The 19346-nt window shown below is 43.7% G+C and overlaps 1 protein-coding gene across 1 annotated transcript in view; it reads left to right on the top strand.

The window, feature by feature from the left end:
• Nucleotides 1–19346, top strand: part of LOC126285012 (dehydrogenase/reductase SDR family member 11-like) — a 124899-nt gene that overhangs the window by 49744 nt on the left and 55809 nt on the right. Inside the window, exon 2 of the mRNA XM_049984324.1 lies at nt 2563–2725. Within this exon, the coding sequence (XP_049840281.1) occupies nt 2563–2725 (163 nt within the window). The remainder of the gene's footprint in view (nt 1–2562; nt 2726–19346) is intronic.

The raw sequence follows: 19346 nt of genomic DNA, 5'->3' as shown, positions 1-19346 counted from the left end.
GTTGACTGGTTTAATTGTGTCCCTACTGCCAAATCACAGTATAAATTCACAAACTCACCTTGCAATAGCTGTTGTGACAGAATCCTGATACAATCTTAAACAAGCTAAAGGTGAACAGAGAGGTCAATACCTTAGGGAAAACCTCATGGTGTAGATTTGTTGCAACATAAGAGAAGAAATTTAATTTTTATTTTTATACTAGGGAATTCGCTTTTCACTAGCTATCAGTGAGTGGACAAAAAGTTGTAGCTTTGGCTATACCGCCGTAGATAAGAAAATTCCGTACGTTAACCAAGTTGAAAAATATTTCCTCATTGAGTGATGTCATTTGCCAAAATCTCGTTTCGGTATCTTGGACGATTTAAGAGATACAGAGTATGTTTTGAATATTTCATTCTCGGACGTGTGTGGTCAGAAGTGAACGTGCTACATAGACTACATTTTCTCGAGACTGGAGACAAATAGAAACCTCCTGCAAAATCTAAATTAATTTCGCAGCAACATATTGTGTAGTATGTGCCAAACGCAATATCATAGCGACACATATCTTTACTGCAAACTTTTTCGAGTTCCACGCAGCTTCTTATTTAAATGCGAATATCACAATAAATATGACCACTAACAAGATAATAGACACTTCACCATGAAGATGACATGTAAAGCTATATGAAACGTAAAAATCCATTTTTTTATCGGATCGTTCCTTCACAATAGTGTGATAAAGTATGCAGAGCTAATGGACTGAATTTCTACTCGTAATGGCATTGAAGAACTCTGCTGCACACCACTGAACCCAGGACACTACAGCATCGGATCGTGTTCTCACGTCATCGAACATTCTGCCTGTTCGCTGCACTCAGGCTGTGGTCTAATCAAAACACAGAGAAGTTGCGGTATGGAGCTGTTAGTGGGCATTGGCGAACAATGGAAATTTGTACCTGACTGGGATTCGAACCCAGGTCTCCTGCTTACTAGCCAGATGCTCTGACCACTGAACCAGCCACAGAGGTCATCGCTGCTGCACGGACTACCCTAGCACGCCTCAAATAAAATGGTTCCAACGATTTCGTACTTTAAAATAATGGCGTTACTAAAATTTGTCTGCGAGCACTGACTTGTGTTACGTTTGCTTTCCGGTACACGCCTGTAAAAGCCTAGAGAGCGAGGCTTGTCAGACCACAAACGTGGCTGTTGACTAGGCGTTTCAAATCGAACTTCACTATTCATACACTGACATCTCAGCTTCAAAAACGATAACAAACTAGCAACATCAGACTCACTCTCTGAGAATCCACGTCACATTGATCAACTCGCGAAATACTTGATCGTCCGTCTATAGACCTATTCAACTTCGAGACTCACATGAAACATGTAGTACATGACATTCCTTGTTAGAAGAAATGGACAGACGTTTCCATGGATGCTCCGACACCATAGCCTTATATAACAACAATATCTTTATTATAGGGATTATGAACTATGCCTCTGCACACCTACCCAAACTAAATCAACTGACCATCAAAAAAACTATTTACGATAGAACTATGTCCACCTAGAAGCAATATTAGACTGGACATCGACTACGAACCAACAGGTATTGTCCGCATCTCGTGGTCGTGCGGTAGCGTTCTCGCTTTCCACGCCCAGGTTCCCGGGTTCGATTCCCGGCGGGGTCAGGGATTTTCTCTGCCTCGTGATGGCTGGGTGTTGTGTGATGTCCTTAGGTTAGTTAGGTTTAAGTTGTTCTAAGTTCTAGGGGACTGATGACCTAAGATGTTAAGTCCCATAGTGCTCAGAGCCATTTGAACCAAGAGGTATTACCCAATACAAACCACACCTGCACCTGATTGCCAACACGCCAAACAAGAAGAGCACACTAGCGGCAGTTCCAACAGTAAATGCAAAACCGCAATTAATCTGCCTCCATGTCCTTGTCAACAAACAAGGATACCCTAGACTTACACCCTGATATGAGGACTAGAGTAACTTTACAATTAACTTGAAACATACAGACGCCGGACGGAGTGGCCGTGCGGTTCTACGCGCTGCAGTCTGGAACCGAGCGACCGCTACGGTCGCAGGTTCGATTCCTGCCTCGGGCATGGATGTGTGTGATGTCCTCAGGTTAGTTAGGTTTAATTAGTTCTAAGTTATAGGCGACTGATGACCTCAGAAGTTAAGTCGCATAGTGCTCAGAGCCATATGAACCAAACATACCGACCCATAACATCTGCTGCAGTTGCTCGAACCAGCAGACACCAACAATTACAGAGGTGACAAAAGACACAGGTAGGTAGAATAAAATAATTTTGGTTTAGAAAACTGCAAAATTCCTCTCAGATGATATTTTCTTGAGAAGATGTCAGTCTATGCCATACTTGAGCTACACTGAGATAAAGGTTCGAGAACTTCACATAAGCCACCAGTTTCAAAAACTTTAAAACAGCCACATTTAGCAAAGTTAAAAAAATAGAATAAAATAAAAATAAAAATAAAAACATAACATTAAGGCATGTAGTTATACTTGAATTGTTGTATTAAGAATTTCTCTTATTTTTCCAGGAGTTGGAACTGAAAGATGCTCCAGGCCAGCTACACGCAATAGAAGGCGATGTCAGCAGCGAGGAGAGCATTATTTCAGTCTTCAAATGGATTCAAGAAAACCTGGGAGGCGTCGACATTCTCATTAACAACGCTGGCGTTACGGCAGAAGCACCTCCGTCTTGTAAGCAGCATTTATATATCTACTGATGAAACTGCATACGTCTTAATACACACCTCAGAACTCCTGAAAATACACGTTGACTGTGCATGTTATACGACAGAGATGTAACTAAACCCGCCCAAAGATGTAAACAACCACGCATCAGCAGCGCCTTTCAGACGCAGGGGGTCCGACAGCCGATCAGTTCCAATCGTTCCACCAGGAAGGCGGTACACGGCTCGCGTTGTCTGTAGTTCAATCATATCTACACGGTCAATACCACGGTTCGATCGTGCCCGCACTGTTACTTCGTGCCAACAAGCGCTCTCAACAAGGGAAGTGTCCAGGCGTATCGGGGTGAACCAAAGCGATATTTTTCGGACATGGAGGAGATACATAGATACAGAGAGACAGGAACTGTCGATGACATGCCTCACTCAGACGGCCCAAGGGCTACTACTGTTGTGGATGACCGCTACCTACGGATCATGGCTCGGAGGAGCCCTGACAGCAAAGCCAGCATTTAGAATAATGCTTTTCGTGCAGCCACAGGATGTCTTATTAAGACTCAAACTGTGCACACTAGGCTGCATGCTCCGCAACTTCACTACTGACGTCCATGCTGAGGTCTTTCTTTGCAACCACGACACCATGCAGCGCGGTACAGATGGGCCCAACAACATGCCGAATGGTATCACGTTCTCCTCACCGATGAGACCGGCCGAGACAATTGCAATCGACGTGTTTTGAGGCAACCCGGTCAGGCTGGAAGCCTTACATAAATTTTCCAGCGAGTTCCTGCTGTTTTGTGGTGGCATTATGTGCATCCGATGTATGCCGCTGGTGATCATGGAAGGCGCCGTAACGGCTGTACTGTACATGAATGCCGTGACTCGACTGGAGCGGCCAGCATGTTCTTCAGACATGAACCCTGTCGAACATGCCTGGGATAGATTGAAAAGGGTTGTTTATGGACGACGTGTCCCACCAACCACTCTGAGGCATCTAAGCCGAATCGCCGTTGAGGAGTGTGACAATCTAGACCAACAGTGCCTTGGTGTACTGGTGGACAGTATGCCACCAGGAATACAGGGATGCATCAATGCAAGAGGACGTGCTAATGGGTATTAGAGGTACCTGTGTGTACAACAATCTGGACCATCACCTATGAAAGTCTCGCTGTATGGTGGTACAATATGCAATGTGTGGCTTTCATGAGCAATAACAAGGGCGGAAATGATGTTTATGTTAATCTCTATTCCAGTTTTCTTACAGGTTTAGGAACTTTCGGGGTGAGGTGATGAAAACTTTTTTTTTGATGTGTGTAGTTTTATTACTGTCTGACATTAGTTATTTATGTGCTGAGTCTTTGACGGTATTGGCCTTAGTTACAATTAATACTCTCAAATAAAATTAATGCATATTTTCTGCAGAATATAACATATCACAAATTACTAATATGCGTGGTAAATTTACTTTTAAAGTATACTTACACATTCTTTAAAAAGGGTGCAGATGAGAAGTTCTCCTGTTTCTGTTTTGGAGTAGTTGTCTCTTTGTCGAGCCTAATTGACAAAAATTTGGCAGGTTTCCAGATGAATTCCCTCTGCGTTATCGCTTGGTACTCCTCGGACAGCCTGTTCCACAACGTCCAAAATCTCGCCGGTTTGCGGAGACGTAGGTATCGGCGCAAAGATGTGGCTTGTCTCCAGTACTGCTGTCGCTTCGTCGTCCAGTGGTTGCCACGTGATACCGATCGCACTGTGCCTATTGCGTTTACATCTACATGATTAGTCTGCAGTTCACAATTAAGTGCACGGCAGAGGGTTCATCGACCGACTCTTAACCTACTGCTCTACCGTTCCACTCTCGAACAGCACGCAGCAAATATGTACATTTAACTCTTTCCGTGCGAGATTTGATTTCTCTTATTTTATTTTGGTGATCATTTCTCCCTATGCAGGTGGGCGTCAACAAAATGTTTCCACACTATGAGGAGAATACTAGCGATTGAAATTTCATGAGAACGTTCAGCAGCAGCGAGCTACGCCTTTGTTTTAATGACAGCCATCCCAATTACTATGGCATACCCGTGGAACTCTCTCACTTTTTTCGCGATAATGTAAAGAAATCTGCCCTTTTTTGAACTTTTTCGACGTCCTCCGTCAATCCTGTATGATGCGGATCACGCACCGTACAGCACTATTTCAGAAGCGGGCGGACAAGCATAGTGCAAGCAGTCTTTTTTAGTAAGCCTGTTACATCTTCTAAGGCTTCTGCCAATAAATCACAACGTTTGGTTTCCTTTCCTCCCAACATTAACTATTTGATCGTGCCACTTTAGGTTAGTCAATTTAGTTGAATATACAGGGTAGTTGGTTTGATCGTGACTGGGCCAAATTTCTCAAGAAATAAGCGTCATACGAAAAAACTACAAATAACGAAACTTTTCTAGCTTGAAGGTGGAAACCAGATGGCGCTATGGTGGGCCCGCTAGATGGCACTGCCATAGGTCAAACGGATATCAACTGCGTTTTTTAAAGTAGGAACCACCATTCTTTATTACATATTCGTGTAGTACGTAAAGAAATATGAATGTTTTAGTTGGACCACTTTTTTCGCTTTGTGGTAAATGGCGCTGTAATAGTCACAAACATACGGCTCACAATTTTAGACGAACAGTCGGTAACAGGTTTCTTAAAATAAAATACAGAACGTAGGTACGTTTGAAAATTTTATGTCGGTTGTTTCAATGTGATACATGTACGTTTGTGAACTTATCATTTCTGAGAACGCATGCTGTTACAGCGTGATTACCTGTAAATACCACATTAATGCAATAAATGCTCAAAATGATGTCTGTCAACCCTAATGCATTTGGCTATACGTGTAACGACATTCCTCTCAACAGCGAGTAGTTGGCCTTCCGCAATGTTCGCACATGCATTGACAATGTGCTGACGCATGTCAGGCGTTGTCGGTGGATCACGATGGCAAATATCCTTCAACTCTCCCCACAGAAAAAAATCCGGGGACGTCAGATCCGGTGAACTTGCGGGCCGTGGTATGGTGCTTCGACGAACAAATCTCCTGTCATGAAATACGCTATTCAATACCGTTTCAACCGCACGCGAGCTATGTGCCGGACATCCATCATGTTGGAAGTACATCGCAATTCTGTCATGCAGTGAAACATCCTGTAGTAACACCGGTAGAACATTACGTAGGAAATCAGCATACATTGCACCATTTAGACTGATATCGATAAAATGGGGGCCAAGTATCCGTTCTCCCATAATGCCGCACCATAGATTAACCCACCAAGGTCGCTGATGTTCCACTTGTCGCAGCCATCGTGGATTTTCCGTTGCCCAATAGTGCATATAATGCCGGTTCACGTTACCGCTGTTGGTGAATGACGCTTCGTCGCTAAATACAACGCGTGCAAAAAATCTGTAATCTTCCTTTATTTCTCTTGTGCCCAGTGGCAGAACTGTACACGACGTTCAAAGACGTCGCCATGCAATTGCTGCTGCATGGAAATATGGTACGAGTGCAAACGATGCTGATGTAGCATTCTCAACACCGACTTTTTTGAGATTCACGATTCTCGTGCAATTTGTCAGCTACTGATGTGCCGACTAGCCGCGACAGTAGCTAAAACACCTACTTGGTCATCATCATTTTTTGCAGGTCGTAGTTGACGTTTCACGTGTGGCTGAACAATTTCTGTTTCCTTAAATAACGTAACTACCCGGCGAACTGTCCGTGCACTTGGATGATGTCGTCCAGGATACCGAGCATCACACATAGCACACGCCCGTTGGGCATTTTTATCACAATAGTCACGCACCAACACGATATCGACCTTTTTCGCAATTGGTAAACGGTCCATTTTAACACGGGTAATGTATCACGAAGCAAATACCGTCCGCACTGGCGGAATGTTTCTTTACGTACTACACGAATATGTAATAACAAAAAAAAAAAAACGCAGTTAATTTCGGTTTGACTTATGGTAGTGCCATCTAGCGGGCCAACCATAGCGCCATCTGGTTTCCCCCTTCAAGCTAGAAAAGTTTCGTTCTTTGTAGTTTTGTCGTTTGACGCTTATTTCGTGAGATATTTGGCCCGTTCACGATCAACGGACCACCCTGTATAGCCTTTACATTTATGTGATTTATTGTTTAACATAAATATAGCCGAATCTTTTTAATGCTCACATGAATGCCTTCACACTTTTCATGTTTTAGAGGCAATTGGCCGGCCGCGGTGGTCTCCCGGTTCTAGGCGCGCAGTCCGGAACAGTGCGACTGCTACGGTCACAGGTTCGAATCCTGCCTCGGGCATGGATGTGTGTGATGTCCTTAGGTTAGTTAGGTTTAAGTAGTTCTAAGTTCTAGGGGACTAATACCACAGCAGTTGAGTCCCATAGTGCTCAGAGCCATTTGAACCATTTTTTAGAGGCAATTGCCAGTTATTGTCCTATACAGATATCCTGCCTAAATAATTTTGCAAACGATTCTGTCCATCTAATGACTTTAAACGACAGGAAATGACATCGTATGCAAGCAATGTAAGACAGCTGCTCTGATCAGGAATAACAGAGTGCATATAACACTTGTTTGTGGGATGTCAGACATTACTTCTGTTTCACTCGATGACTTTTCGTCAGATATTATGAACTGTAACCTTTCTGACACGAAATCATGAATCCAGTCTCACAACGGAGACGATATTTTATAAGCACAACATTTAATTAGCAGTCGCTTGTAAGTAGCGGTGCCTACATTGATCCAGAGATCTAAAGATATGGAATCAGTTTGACGTCCCCTGTCGATAGCACTCATTTCTTCATGACAATAAAGAGCTAGTTGTGTTTCACAAGAACGATATACTAAATCGTTTACTTCGAGGTGATTCGTAAGGCTCGAGCAGCGTATATGTTCCAAACCCCTACAACGTATCGACGTTAGTGATATGGGTCTGTACTTCATGCGAGAAAACTAGGCGATTATCCTCTCGGTTGATTTATTGTGCGTCCAGACCGACTACACGCAGCTGACTGTGTCGACCCATTCCCATGAGTCTGTAGGGGGAGTAGAGGATATAAGTAGATAGAGTGCTAAGAGCTTTCTGGCGTTAACGACGATCTGTCGTCGAGTGAAGCCGATCGTTACCCAGATTAACGCTAAGTTCGCTCTTCCTTTGGTTCAGTTAACTGCAGGAGTGCTGATGCGATGCACCACACTGGCGGACGGGTGTAGGATCTACATCTACATATACATGGATACTCTGCAAATCACATTTAAGTGCCACCTTCGCAATTCTCAGTTATTCCAATCTCGTATAGCATGCGGAAAGAATGAACACCTATATCTTTCCGTACGAGTGGTTGTTCGTAATTGTAATTCCTAGGTATTTAGATGAATTTACGGACTTTAGATTTGACTGATTTCTCGTGTAACTGAAGTTTAACGAGTACCTTTTAGCACTCATGTGGATGACCTCACACTTTCATTAGTTAGGGGCAACTGCCACTTTTCGCACCATTCCGATATTTCTTCTATATCGTTTTGCAGTTTGTTTTGATCTTCTGATGATTTTATTAATCGATAAACGACAGCGTCATCTACAAACAAACGAAGACGGCCCCGCAGATTGTCTCCCAAATCCTTTATACAGATAAGGAACAGCAGAGAGCCTTGGGGAGCGCCAGAAATCACTTCTGTTTTACTCGATGACTTTGCGTCAATTACTACGAACTGTGACCTCTCAGAGAGGAAATCAGAAATCGAGTCACATAACTGAGACGATATTCCATACGCACAAAATTTTACTACGAGCCGCTTGTGTGGTACAGTGTCAAAAGCCTTCCGGAAATCCAGAAATGCGAAACCGATCTGAAATCCCTTGTCAATAGCACTCAACACTTCATGTGAATAAAGAGCTAGTTGTGCTTCACAGGAATGATGTTTTCTAAACCAATGTTCACTGTGTGTCAATAGACCGTTTTCTTCGAAGTAATTCATAATCTTCGAACACAATATATGTGCTGCATATCAATGTTAACGATATGGGCCTGTAATTTAGTGGATTACTCCTACTACATTTCTTGAATATTGGTATTACCTGTGCAGCTTTCCAGTCTATGGGTACGGATCTTTCGTCAAGCGAACGGTTGTATATGATTGTTCAGTATGGAACTAATGTGTCAGTATACTCCGAAAGGAACCTAATTGGTATACAGTCTGGACCAGAAGACTTGCTTTTATTAAGTGATTTAAGTTGCTTCACTACTCCGAGGACATTTACTTTTACGTTACTCATGTTGACAGCTGTTCTCGATTCGAATTCTGGAATATTAGTTCGTCTTCTTTTGTGAAGGCGTTTCGGAATGCTGTGTTTAGTAATTCTGCTTTGGCTAAACTTCTTCGATAGTATCTCCATTGCTATTGCGCAGAGAAGGCATTGCTTATTTCTTGCTGCTAACATACTTCACATACGACCAGAATCTCTTTGGATTCTCTGCCAGGTTTCGAGACAAAGTTTCGTTGTGGAAATTGTTAGAGGCATCTCGTATTGAAGTCAGCGCTAAGTTTCTAGCTTCTGTAAATGATCGTCAGTTATGGGGATATTGCGTCTCTTTAAATTTGGCATGTTTGTTTCGTTGTTTCTGCAACAGTGCTCTAACCCGTTTTGTGTAATAAGGAGGATCAGCTCCGTAGTTTGTTAATTTATTTGGTATAAATCTCACAATTGCTGCCGAAACTGTTTCTTTGATTTAAGCCATATCTGGTCTACACTCATTAATTTGGAATGAGTCGAGATTGTCTTTCAGGAAGACGTCAAGTGAATTTCTATCTGCTTTTCTGAATAGGTATATTTTTCGCTTATTTTTCGAGCATTTGGGGATTTCAGTATTCAGTCTCGCTACGATAACCCTGTGTTCACCAATCCCTATATCGGCTTTGGTGCTCGTTATTAACTCAGGATTGCGGCTAATCCTCCGGCATGGGTGTGTGTGTGTTTGTTCCTAGGATAATTTAAGAGAAGTAGTGTGTAAGCTTAGGGACTGATGACCTTAGCCGTTAAGTCCCGTAAGATTTCACACACATTTTTTAAACTCGCAATTATGTGTTGCTAAGAGGTCAAGTGTGTCTTCACAACAGTTTACTATTCACATGGGCTAACTGCTCAAAACACTTTTCAGAGAATTCGTTTTACCTTCATCCAGTCACCTTAGTAAAAATGCGAGGCAGCTTAGTAGATGGACTTTCTGGTTTTGAAGCTTATCCAGCTTTCTTACAACGTTGTATACTGGTCAGGTTGTGTGGCCTGCCAAAGAGTCACAATGAAGGCATGCCACCTGTAGTGATCAATACTGGGCCACCAACATAACCCCTTCGTAAGCAACTGTTGGATCCTCACTTCCGCGAGTGTAGACATCACATTCGAAACTCAGGTCATTTTATCCACCAGCTAATAGAGCCAAGTCTGGAAGAGTGCGAAATAACGGCCATCTCGAATGTCATCACGCCTTTCACTCGAGTCATTTTGGAAGACTCCACGAAAGTAATCGACGAGAAGTTCAGCCCTAAGCAGACACAGGTTCTCAGACGCGTTCTGACATCGACTTATTTTGTTTTCTGTAGTCTCGGCTGCAATTAACAGAATATTTTATTTCTATTAAGGGAAGAAACAATACTTAAGTTTCTGTGCTTTTGTGCCTCCTACTTGCAGTTACATTGACAGTCTATTAATACTCGCAGAACACAGGTTAAGTATCGACTTAATGTTACTCAGTACTGTTTCTCTCGAATTCTGCGACCGAAGTGGGGCGGACCAGCAGCGGACGGCTGATTAAGCCATCGCTAACAGGGGGCGCTGCCTCTTGTCCTCTTGGAGGTGTGGCGCTGCCCGTACTTTCCATTGGCTTGTGGGCAGCGCCTTCCTGACGCCATTTCGTGGCGCTGCGCTGGTCGGTGTGCAGTCGATGCTTTAGGACTGCACGTTTACAGTGGACAGTACTCTGAGCAGACCGATGCCGTAGCCATGGCAGCCCTCTACATCGACATTTACATACATACTCCGCAATCCAACATACGGTGCGTGGCGGAGGGTACCTCGTACCACAACTAACATCTTCTCTCACTGTTCCACTCCCAAACAGAACGAGGGAAAAATGACTGCCTGTATGCCTCTGTACGAGCCCTAATCTCTCTTATCTTATCTTTGTGGTCTTGAAGCGAAATGTAAGTTGGCGGCAGTAAAATTGTACTGCAGTCAGCCTCAAATGCTGGTTCTCTAAATTTCCTCACTAGTGATTCACGGAAAGAACACCTCCTTTCCTCTAGAGACTCCCACCCGAAGTCCTGAAGCATTTCCGTAACACTCGCGTGATGATCAAACCTACCAGTAACAAATCTAGCAGCCCGTCTCTGAATTGCTTCTATGTCCTCCCTCAATCCGACCTGATAGGGATCCCAAACGCTCGAGCAGTACTCAAGAATAGGTCGTATTAGTGTTTTATAAGCGGTCTCCTTTACAAGCCATGTCTCCGCAATATCCTTTCTTTCAGGAGTGCTAGTTCTGCAAGGTTCGCAGGAGAGCTTCTGTAAAGTTTGGAAGGTAGGAGACGAGCTACTGGCAGAAGTAAGGCTGTGAGTACCGGGCGTGAGTCGTGCTTCAGTAGCTCAGACGGTAGACCACTTGCCCGCAAAAGGCAAAGGTCCCGAGTTCGAGTCTCGGTCGGGCACACAGTTTTAATCTGCCAGGAAGTTTCATATTAGCGCACACTCCGCTGCAGAGTGAAAATCTCATTCTGGTCTCTTTTACAGATGAACCACATCTTCCCAAAATTCTACCAATGAACCGAAGACGACTATCCGCCTTCGCTACAACTGCCATTACATGCTGGTCCCACTTCATATCGCTCTGCAATGTTACGCCCAAATATTTAATCGACGTGACTGTGTCAAGCGCTACACTACTAACGGAGTATTCAGACATTACAGGATTCTTTTTCCTATTCATCTGCATTAACTTACATTTATCTATATTTAGAGTTAGCTACATTCTTTACACCGATCACAAATCCTGTGCATGTCATCTTGTATCCTCCTACAGTCACTCAACGACGACACCTTCCCGTACACCACAGCATCATCAGCAAACAGCCGCACATTGCTATCTACCGTATCCAAAACATCATTTATGTAGATAGAAAACAACAGCGGACCTACCACACTTTCCTGGGACACTCCAGATGATACCCTCACCTCCGATGATCACTAACCATCGAGGACAACGTACTGGGTTCTATTACTTAAGAAGTCTCTCGCCACGTGTACCAAATCTGTTCATTGAGACAGAGCACTGGAGACCACTGAACCAAAACCTGTTTATTTCTTTCGGTATGAAGACGACACTTTCGTTATTTGACCTCATGCGCCAGAAAAACTACCAAATTTACCTCGAACATCTCAATCCCACCCATGAAAACACCCAGTTTGCATGAAAGTGGCAAAAGGTCGCAAACATCCTTCTCTTGACATCCTAATTCAGCATACAGGTAATGCCTCGCTTGCCCTCAGTGTATACCGTAAGCCCACACGTGCAGATTTCATGCCTCCAGCTGCCACCATTAATCGCAGGAGGACAGTGTGCTCAACAGTCTGGTATTCAGTTTGACTGTATTACTTTCGTAAATAAGGAACTACTGCCATCAGTCACAATCAAGATTTTACTTCAATGCACCATGGATTTCGAGACCTGGTGGCTCAGTTTCAGGTGCTTCGACAGGCTACATCGTTCATTTTCCAGGATTTCAGTTAATTCAAATGGTTAAAATGGCTCTAAGCACTATGGGACTTAACATATGAGGTCATCAGTCCCCTAGACTTAGAACAACTTAAACCTAACTAACCTAAGGACATCATATACATTCATGCCCGAGGCAGGATTCGAACCTGCGAACGCAGCAGCAGCCCAGTTCCGGATTGAAGCACCTAGAACCGCTCGGCCGCAGCTGCCGGCTAAGTTAATTCTGGTATATTACAAAGCGGGGACATTTTGAATATAAGTTTACAAAATTAATACAAAATCTAAAAATAAATTACTTTTCCGTTGCCAGAGACATGAGTTTTAAGAATATTATGAAGAAATATGTTTACGCACATATCTGCATCTTTCATTCTGCAACATGTTTTCTAAACACAAGTAAATCATATCAAAGTACTTCAAATATAAAGACACTGTTTTTCTACAAATATACAGTTGGTATTATTTCAAAGGCGATACAAAGCCATTATGTCGTTAGATACAAATGCTGTCAGTTACAAAAAGAATATTTGTGAATATGTTAAATGTGGACTATGTTATGGCTGGATGCACTCTGTTTAGCAAAAAGTAAACTTTTGAAACTACTACAAAAATGTGGTTGCCGAACTCTACTAATTCATTCAACATTTTTTTCAGAAGATTTTTCTTTGTACTGGAAACATATTGAATGAACTGAGTTTAGTGGTCACAGTTCTTTCAGTAATTTCATTTGATAATATAACTCACACTTGACATACGCACGAACATTCGTTTTGTAAATGATATTCTTGTTACTAATAACATAATGGCTTTGAATCTCCTTTGAAATAACAACAAGTGCGTATTTGCAAAAATGCACCCTCTTTACATCTGAAATTCTTTGACTTGTTTTGACTTTTGCTTACAACATGTGCTGTAGAATGAAAAGTGTAAATATGTACATAAACATTTTTACTCATGGCGTTCTTCAAACCATGTATCAGTCACTGGAAACAGTAAGTCATTTTTCGATTTGTATTAGTTTTGTAAACTTATATTCAATATGTGCCTGCTTTGTGATTTGCCATTGTAATCCCTCCAGAGCCAGAATTAACCTCTTACATGCAGATAGCATCGAACATTGCAGATCATGCTGCTGTTTCATGAACGAGAAAGTCCCAGAATGTATTGAAAATTCGAAGATGAAAAAAAAGAGAATAAAGAATGCACCAGGACGCGAACGAACTTCCTTAGACTCTTCACTTACACGTCTCTGACCGCAGCACCACAACTATCAGTTACAATTTCGAATATTATTATCGTTCGCCTTAGAATCCTAAGGACTTCTACAGTTGATATGTCCTTAACCAAATTTTAATTATAACGGTTTATACCTAGAATGAATATGTGGTAAAATTTCATTGTGCCGGTGACCTGAAACAACAAATTTTAATAACAAGCTGTAGTAAGAAAACAACGAAATACGATAAACTCTCCGATAAGTAACGAGCGAGCAATGTCATGTGACCGACGGATGACCTCGCTGTCTGGTCTCCTTCCTCAAACAACCCAATCCAACCCCCAATGTCATGTGACCGATTTTCAACTACAGACGAACGCCAGTAGAAAGCGAAGTGGCTTCTTAATTTCAGTCACTCGTCGTTCTGTGGTTCTTTTAAATGTGAAATAGTATGTTCAAAAATGACTCTGAGCACAAAGGGACTTAACATCTGAGGTCATCAGCCTCCTAAAACTTAGAACTACTTAAACCTAAGGACATCACACACATCCATGCCCGAGGCAGGTTTCGAACCTGCGACAGTAGCAGTCGCGCGGTTCCGGACTGAAGCGCCTAGAACCTCTCGGCCACACCGGCCGGCGAAGTAGTATGTATGCGAACTTGCAAGGTATGGAGTTGCCCAATTTCTTTTCGAAATCATAAATAACATTTGCGCAGTGTATAATAATACGGGTATCTCTCGTTTTATGCGCATACTCCTCAAGTATATTATTTATTGGTGGTTTTATTCGTTTGTGTTATGCCCCACCAGTGTTTAACTTTACGTGAATATGTGGGTTTATTACCTCAGGCTATGTTTCGTAATTTCCTTGCCCAGTATCACGTACCATGCCCCTTTATTTTGACTTCCGAAAACATGGAGGAGGTTTGTCCAATTTGCTTCACTCTGGTCGTGGTGTTGACTCTCTATGGTATTCTGTTTCTATGGTGCTATCAGACGAGCAACAAGGGGCGAAATAACCGTAAAAATCAATGTGGGACGTACGAAGAATCTATTTGTTAGGACTGAGCCGCCGATATTTGTCGTTAACGGTCTATGGCAGCAAACGACTGACGCGAGGGATAACAGGACGACTCCGGCTGCAGCGCCTCTCCTGGGTTCGTGAGCATACTGGTTGGATCCTAGACGACTGGAAATCCGTGGCCTGATCGTATGAGGCCGATTCCACTCCGTAACAACTGATGGTAGGCTTCGAGAGGGGCGGGCTTTCAACAAACATGTGGGGGAGCGTGGCCCTCAACTACGTACCCTCCGACGCGACATGTTAAAAGTTTTGGATGGTTTCGTTGTCTAAGGGCTGGGATACGTAGTTGCCGCACTGCAAGCCAAATGCTGCTAAGTCTACAGTATACAATATGAATAGACACATGAATCCAATTGTCGAAGGTTCCTATCACTCGGCAGTTGCGAATTTTGAACGTAACATAGATGATTATAAATGAAATATTGTAATTAAATAAAATCTGCAGGTACTAACTTAACGATTTTAAATGATGATTACCATACTAGAAGTACTTTTGAGAATGCGGTATATGTCTGCAAAACACTTGGTCCAATCAGCTAGCGTGGTTGGTCCAGCTGTTCATCTTCTTTCTTTTTATCCTCACTTTCCTTTTACGATGAAGGTGATTTTAGCTTGTTGAACACCTCACGTTTTATCACTATATCTTTATTACCACGACGTCTTTAGATTATGTCCCCTCAGCCCCCCTCCATCCCCCCCCCCCCCCCCCCCCCACCGCAGGCTAACTACTGGCTTTAGGTACAGGTTTTAAGAGTTGCTCCTGTTGTCATAGGTAGCTTCATATACACTCCTGGAAATTGAAATAAGAACACCGTGAATTCATTGTCCCAGGAAGGGGAAACTTTATTGACACATTCCTGGGGTCAGATACATCACATGATCACACTGACAGAACCACAGGTACATAGACACAGGCAACAGAGCATGCACAATGTCGGCACTAGTACAGTGTATATCCACCTTTCGCAGCAATGCAGGCTGCTATTCTCCCATGGAGACGATCGTAGAGATGCTGGCTTGCCATGCCATTTCCACCTGGCGCCTCAGTTGGACCAGCGTTCGTGCTGGACATGCAGTCCGCGTGAGACGACGCTTCATCCAGTCCCAAACATGCTCAATGGGGGACAGATCCAGAGATCTTGCTGGCCAAGGTAGTTGACTAACATCTTCTAGAGCACGTTGGGTGGCACGGGATACATGCGGACGTGCATTGTCCTGTTGGAACAACAAGTTCCCTTGCTGGTCTAGGAATGGTAGAACGATGGGTTAGATGACGGTTTGGATGTATTGTGCACTATTCAGTGTCCCCTCGACGATCACCAGAGGTGTACGGCCAGTGTAGGAGATCGCTCCCCACACCATGATGCCGGGTGTTGGCCCTGTGTGCCTCGGTCGTATGCAGTCCTGATTGTGGCGCTCACCTGCACGGCGCCAAACACGCATACGACCATCATTGGCACCAAGGCAGAAGCGACTCTCATCACTGAAGACACGTCTCCATTCGTCCCTGCATTCACGCCTGTCGCGACACCACTGGAGGCGGACTGCACGATGTTGGGGCGTGAGCGGAAGACGACCTAACGGTGTGCGGGACCGTAGCCCAGCTTCATGGAGACGGTTGAGAATGGTCCTCGCCGATACCCCAGGAGCAACAGTGTCCCTAATTTGCTGGGAAGTGGCGGTGCGGTCCCCTACGGCACTGCGTAGGATCCTACGGTCTTGGCGTGCAATCCGTGCGTCGCTACGGTCCGGTCCCAGGTCGACGGGCACGTGCATCTTCCGCTGACCACTGGCATCGATGTACTGTGGAGACCTCACGCCCCACGTGTTGAGCAATTCGGCGGTACGTCCACCCGGCCTCCCGCATGCCCACTATACGCCCTCGCTCAAAGTCCGTCAACTGCACATACGGTTCACGTCCACGCTGTCGCGGCATGCTACCAGTGTTAAAGACTGCGATGGAGCTCCGTATGCAACGGCAAACTGGCTGACACTGACGGCGGCGGTGCACAAATGCTGCGCAGCTAGCGCCATTCGACGGCCAACACCGCGGTTCCAGGTGTGTCCGCTGTGCCGTGCGTGTGATCATTGCTTGTACAGCCCTCTCGCAGTGTCCGGAGCAAGTATGGTGGGTCTGACACACCGGTGTCAATGTGTTCTTTTTTCCATTTCCAGGAGTGTATAAATTTCTTTACTAGCAATACCAACGGTGTGCGGTTATTTTTAGGTTCCATCACCTATTCAGCTCGTCTCTTGTTCTATCCATTCCATTTTTTGATATACGTTGATTCACGGTTAGGAATACATAGGCTCTTTAGCCCCGACCCATGTATAACCTTCCTCGTATTCGTGTGCGCATGCGCATTCAGCTAACTTCCTTCGCCTTGCGCATGTGCGTGGATAGCGGGTCAGGCTTGTAATTGAGCGACCATTTGTACCTGCAGTTTATGGCGGGTTATGGCCCATCGAACATAGGCCTGTGTGAGGTGGAGCGTACTCCATTATGTTATGTAGTGGTTTTGACTTTGTACATATTGTACTGTTTGTGTTTTCCTTTTCTTTTTCGTTTATAAATGTATAGCTATGGTGTTCTTTTAATCACTGACAAAGGTCTTCTTAGGCACTTATAGGCTTTATTGTTTTTTCTGAAGAAGGTGTATTTATCTACGTCGAATATTCATACGGCTGGACCATAAACGCGCTCTAACACACATTATTAGATACATAAACAAATTAAATAAACTTGTATCAAAGGAATAGAACAAAAGGTAGACAAGTAGCCCAATGTCTCTGTGGTGTCTAAAACACAGTAAATATTTAACCAAATTCTTCATGAATAACAAATATAACATATAAATAAAGATATAGATGAATAAATATATAATCATGCTGCTAACGTTTTCTCGTGTAAGTGTGGAGTACATATGGGCTGATGCAATCGATAGTAATCGGCTACTTTGACCTCCAATAACTCATGTACTATTCAGGTTACATGCCTGTAATTCATACCAATTTAGGTTTACACTCATAGCTTTCTAAAGACATGTCGATCGACGACATCGGATGAGCGGTTTAGATTTTGTAATTTTGTTGCTGGGGTGTTATTTGTATAATTTACAGTCAGGTACTAAACTTAAAACCAATAAAGATATTAAAAAATCTGATTACTCCATCAGAATCGTCGTGCAAATAATGGCAATGTACATGTTTGTTTTTAAGATGTCATGATTCCTCTGGCTGCTATTAATTTCTATACGAATTGTGGAATGTCTGCCATGATGGTTTCAAAAAGTCCTCCATCTTTGGCACTCTCTGCATACAAGTCTCTTTCATGGACACAGCGTCACCAAGGAATTCCCAGCCACGTTCTCGGCCTGGACCACGCACTGTGGCTGCCCTTCTTATCTGGCTAACGTTGGGCACCAAGTGTTTGCTGCCGGGCCCCGGCTTACCGAGTGGACTGCCGAGTGGCTCCTGCGGCCACTCCAACTCCGAACTTAGAATATTTCCAGGGCGCCACAACTTGCCCGTTACAAGTGTGACGCAGAGCCGAAGAAGCTGTAGACCCAAATCGTCAACAAGGCATTGTGCAAGTTGGTTGTAGCTATATAATGGTGTGGACAGTGTTCACACGGAATGGACTGGGTCCTCTGATTCAACTGAACCGGTGATTGACTGGAAATAGTTTGGTTAGGATACTTGGAGGCGTCGTGCAACCATTTGTGGACTTCACGTTCCCAAACAACGATGGAATTTTTGTGGATGACATTGTATCGTGTCACTGGACCACAACTGTTCGCACTTGCTTTGAAGAACGTGCTCGGCAATTCGAGCGAATGAACAGACCACCCAAATCGCCCGACATGAATCCAACTGAACATTTATGGCACATAGTCGAGAGCTCAGTTCGTACACAGATTCCTAGACTGGCATCACTTTCGCAGTTAAGGACGGCTGTAGAAACATCATGGCTCAATATTTCTGCAAGGGACTTCCAATGACTTGTTGAGTCGATGCCATTTTGAGCTGCAGTACTACACGGAATAAAGGGTAGTCCGGCACAATATTACAAGGTATCCCATGACTTTTGTTACCTCAGTGTATATAGACAATTCTTAATAGACTCGCCGCTCATCATATAATATATCTTATATCATAAGGTGTCATAACTTTAGGCACAATTTTTCGTGTCTTCATTCTCACTGGAATGATCCTTTACTGCTGTACCTTACAGTAAAGAAATGAACTCTTTTACGGTTATAGCATTTAGTGGCCATTAAACATTCATACAACTTAATTCGCAGGATCTTTGTTCCTGGGGGGAAAAGTTAAGTTCAAAAGATAAATAACCGAAGAAAAATAACTGTCACATGAACTTCCACAAGTCCAGCATATATCCCAAGATGCAGACAGTCACACATAATTACCACGTCAGCAAGTTATGAGCGGTACAAACACCCGAAGGAAATGTTGAGGTGTCTGTCACCTATCGTTGGGTGCTGTTGACAGAGTCCAC

The sequence above is a fragment of the Schistocerca gregaria genome, chromosome 1 (genome assembly GCF_023897955.1).
Source record: "Schistocerca gregaria isolate iqSchGreg1 chromosome 1, iqSchGreg1.2, whole genome shotgun sequence".
Taxonomy (NCBI): domain Eukaryota; kingdom Metazoa; phylum Arthropoda; class Insecta; order Orthoptera; family Acrididae; genus Schistocerca; species Schistocerca gregaria.
Note: the sequence above shows the minus strand (reverse complement) of the source record. Positions and strands in the feature narration are given on the sequence as shown.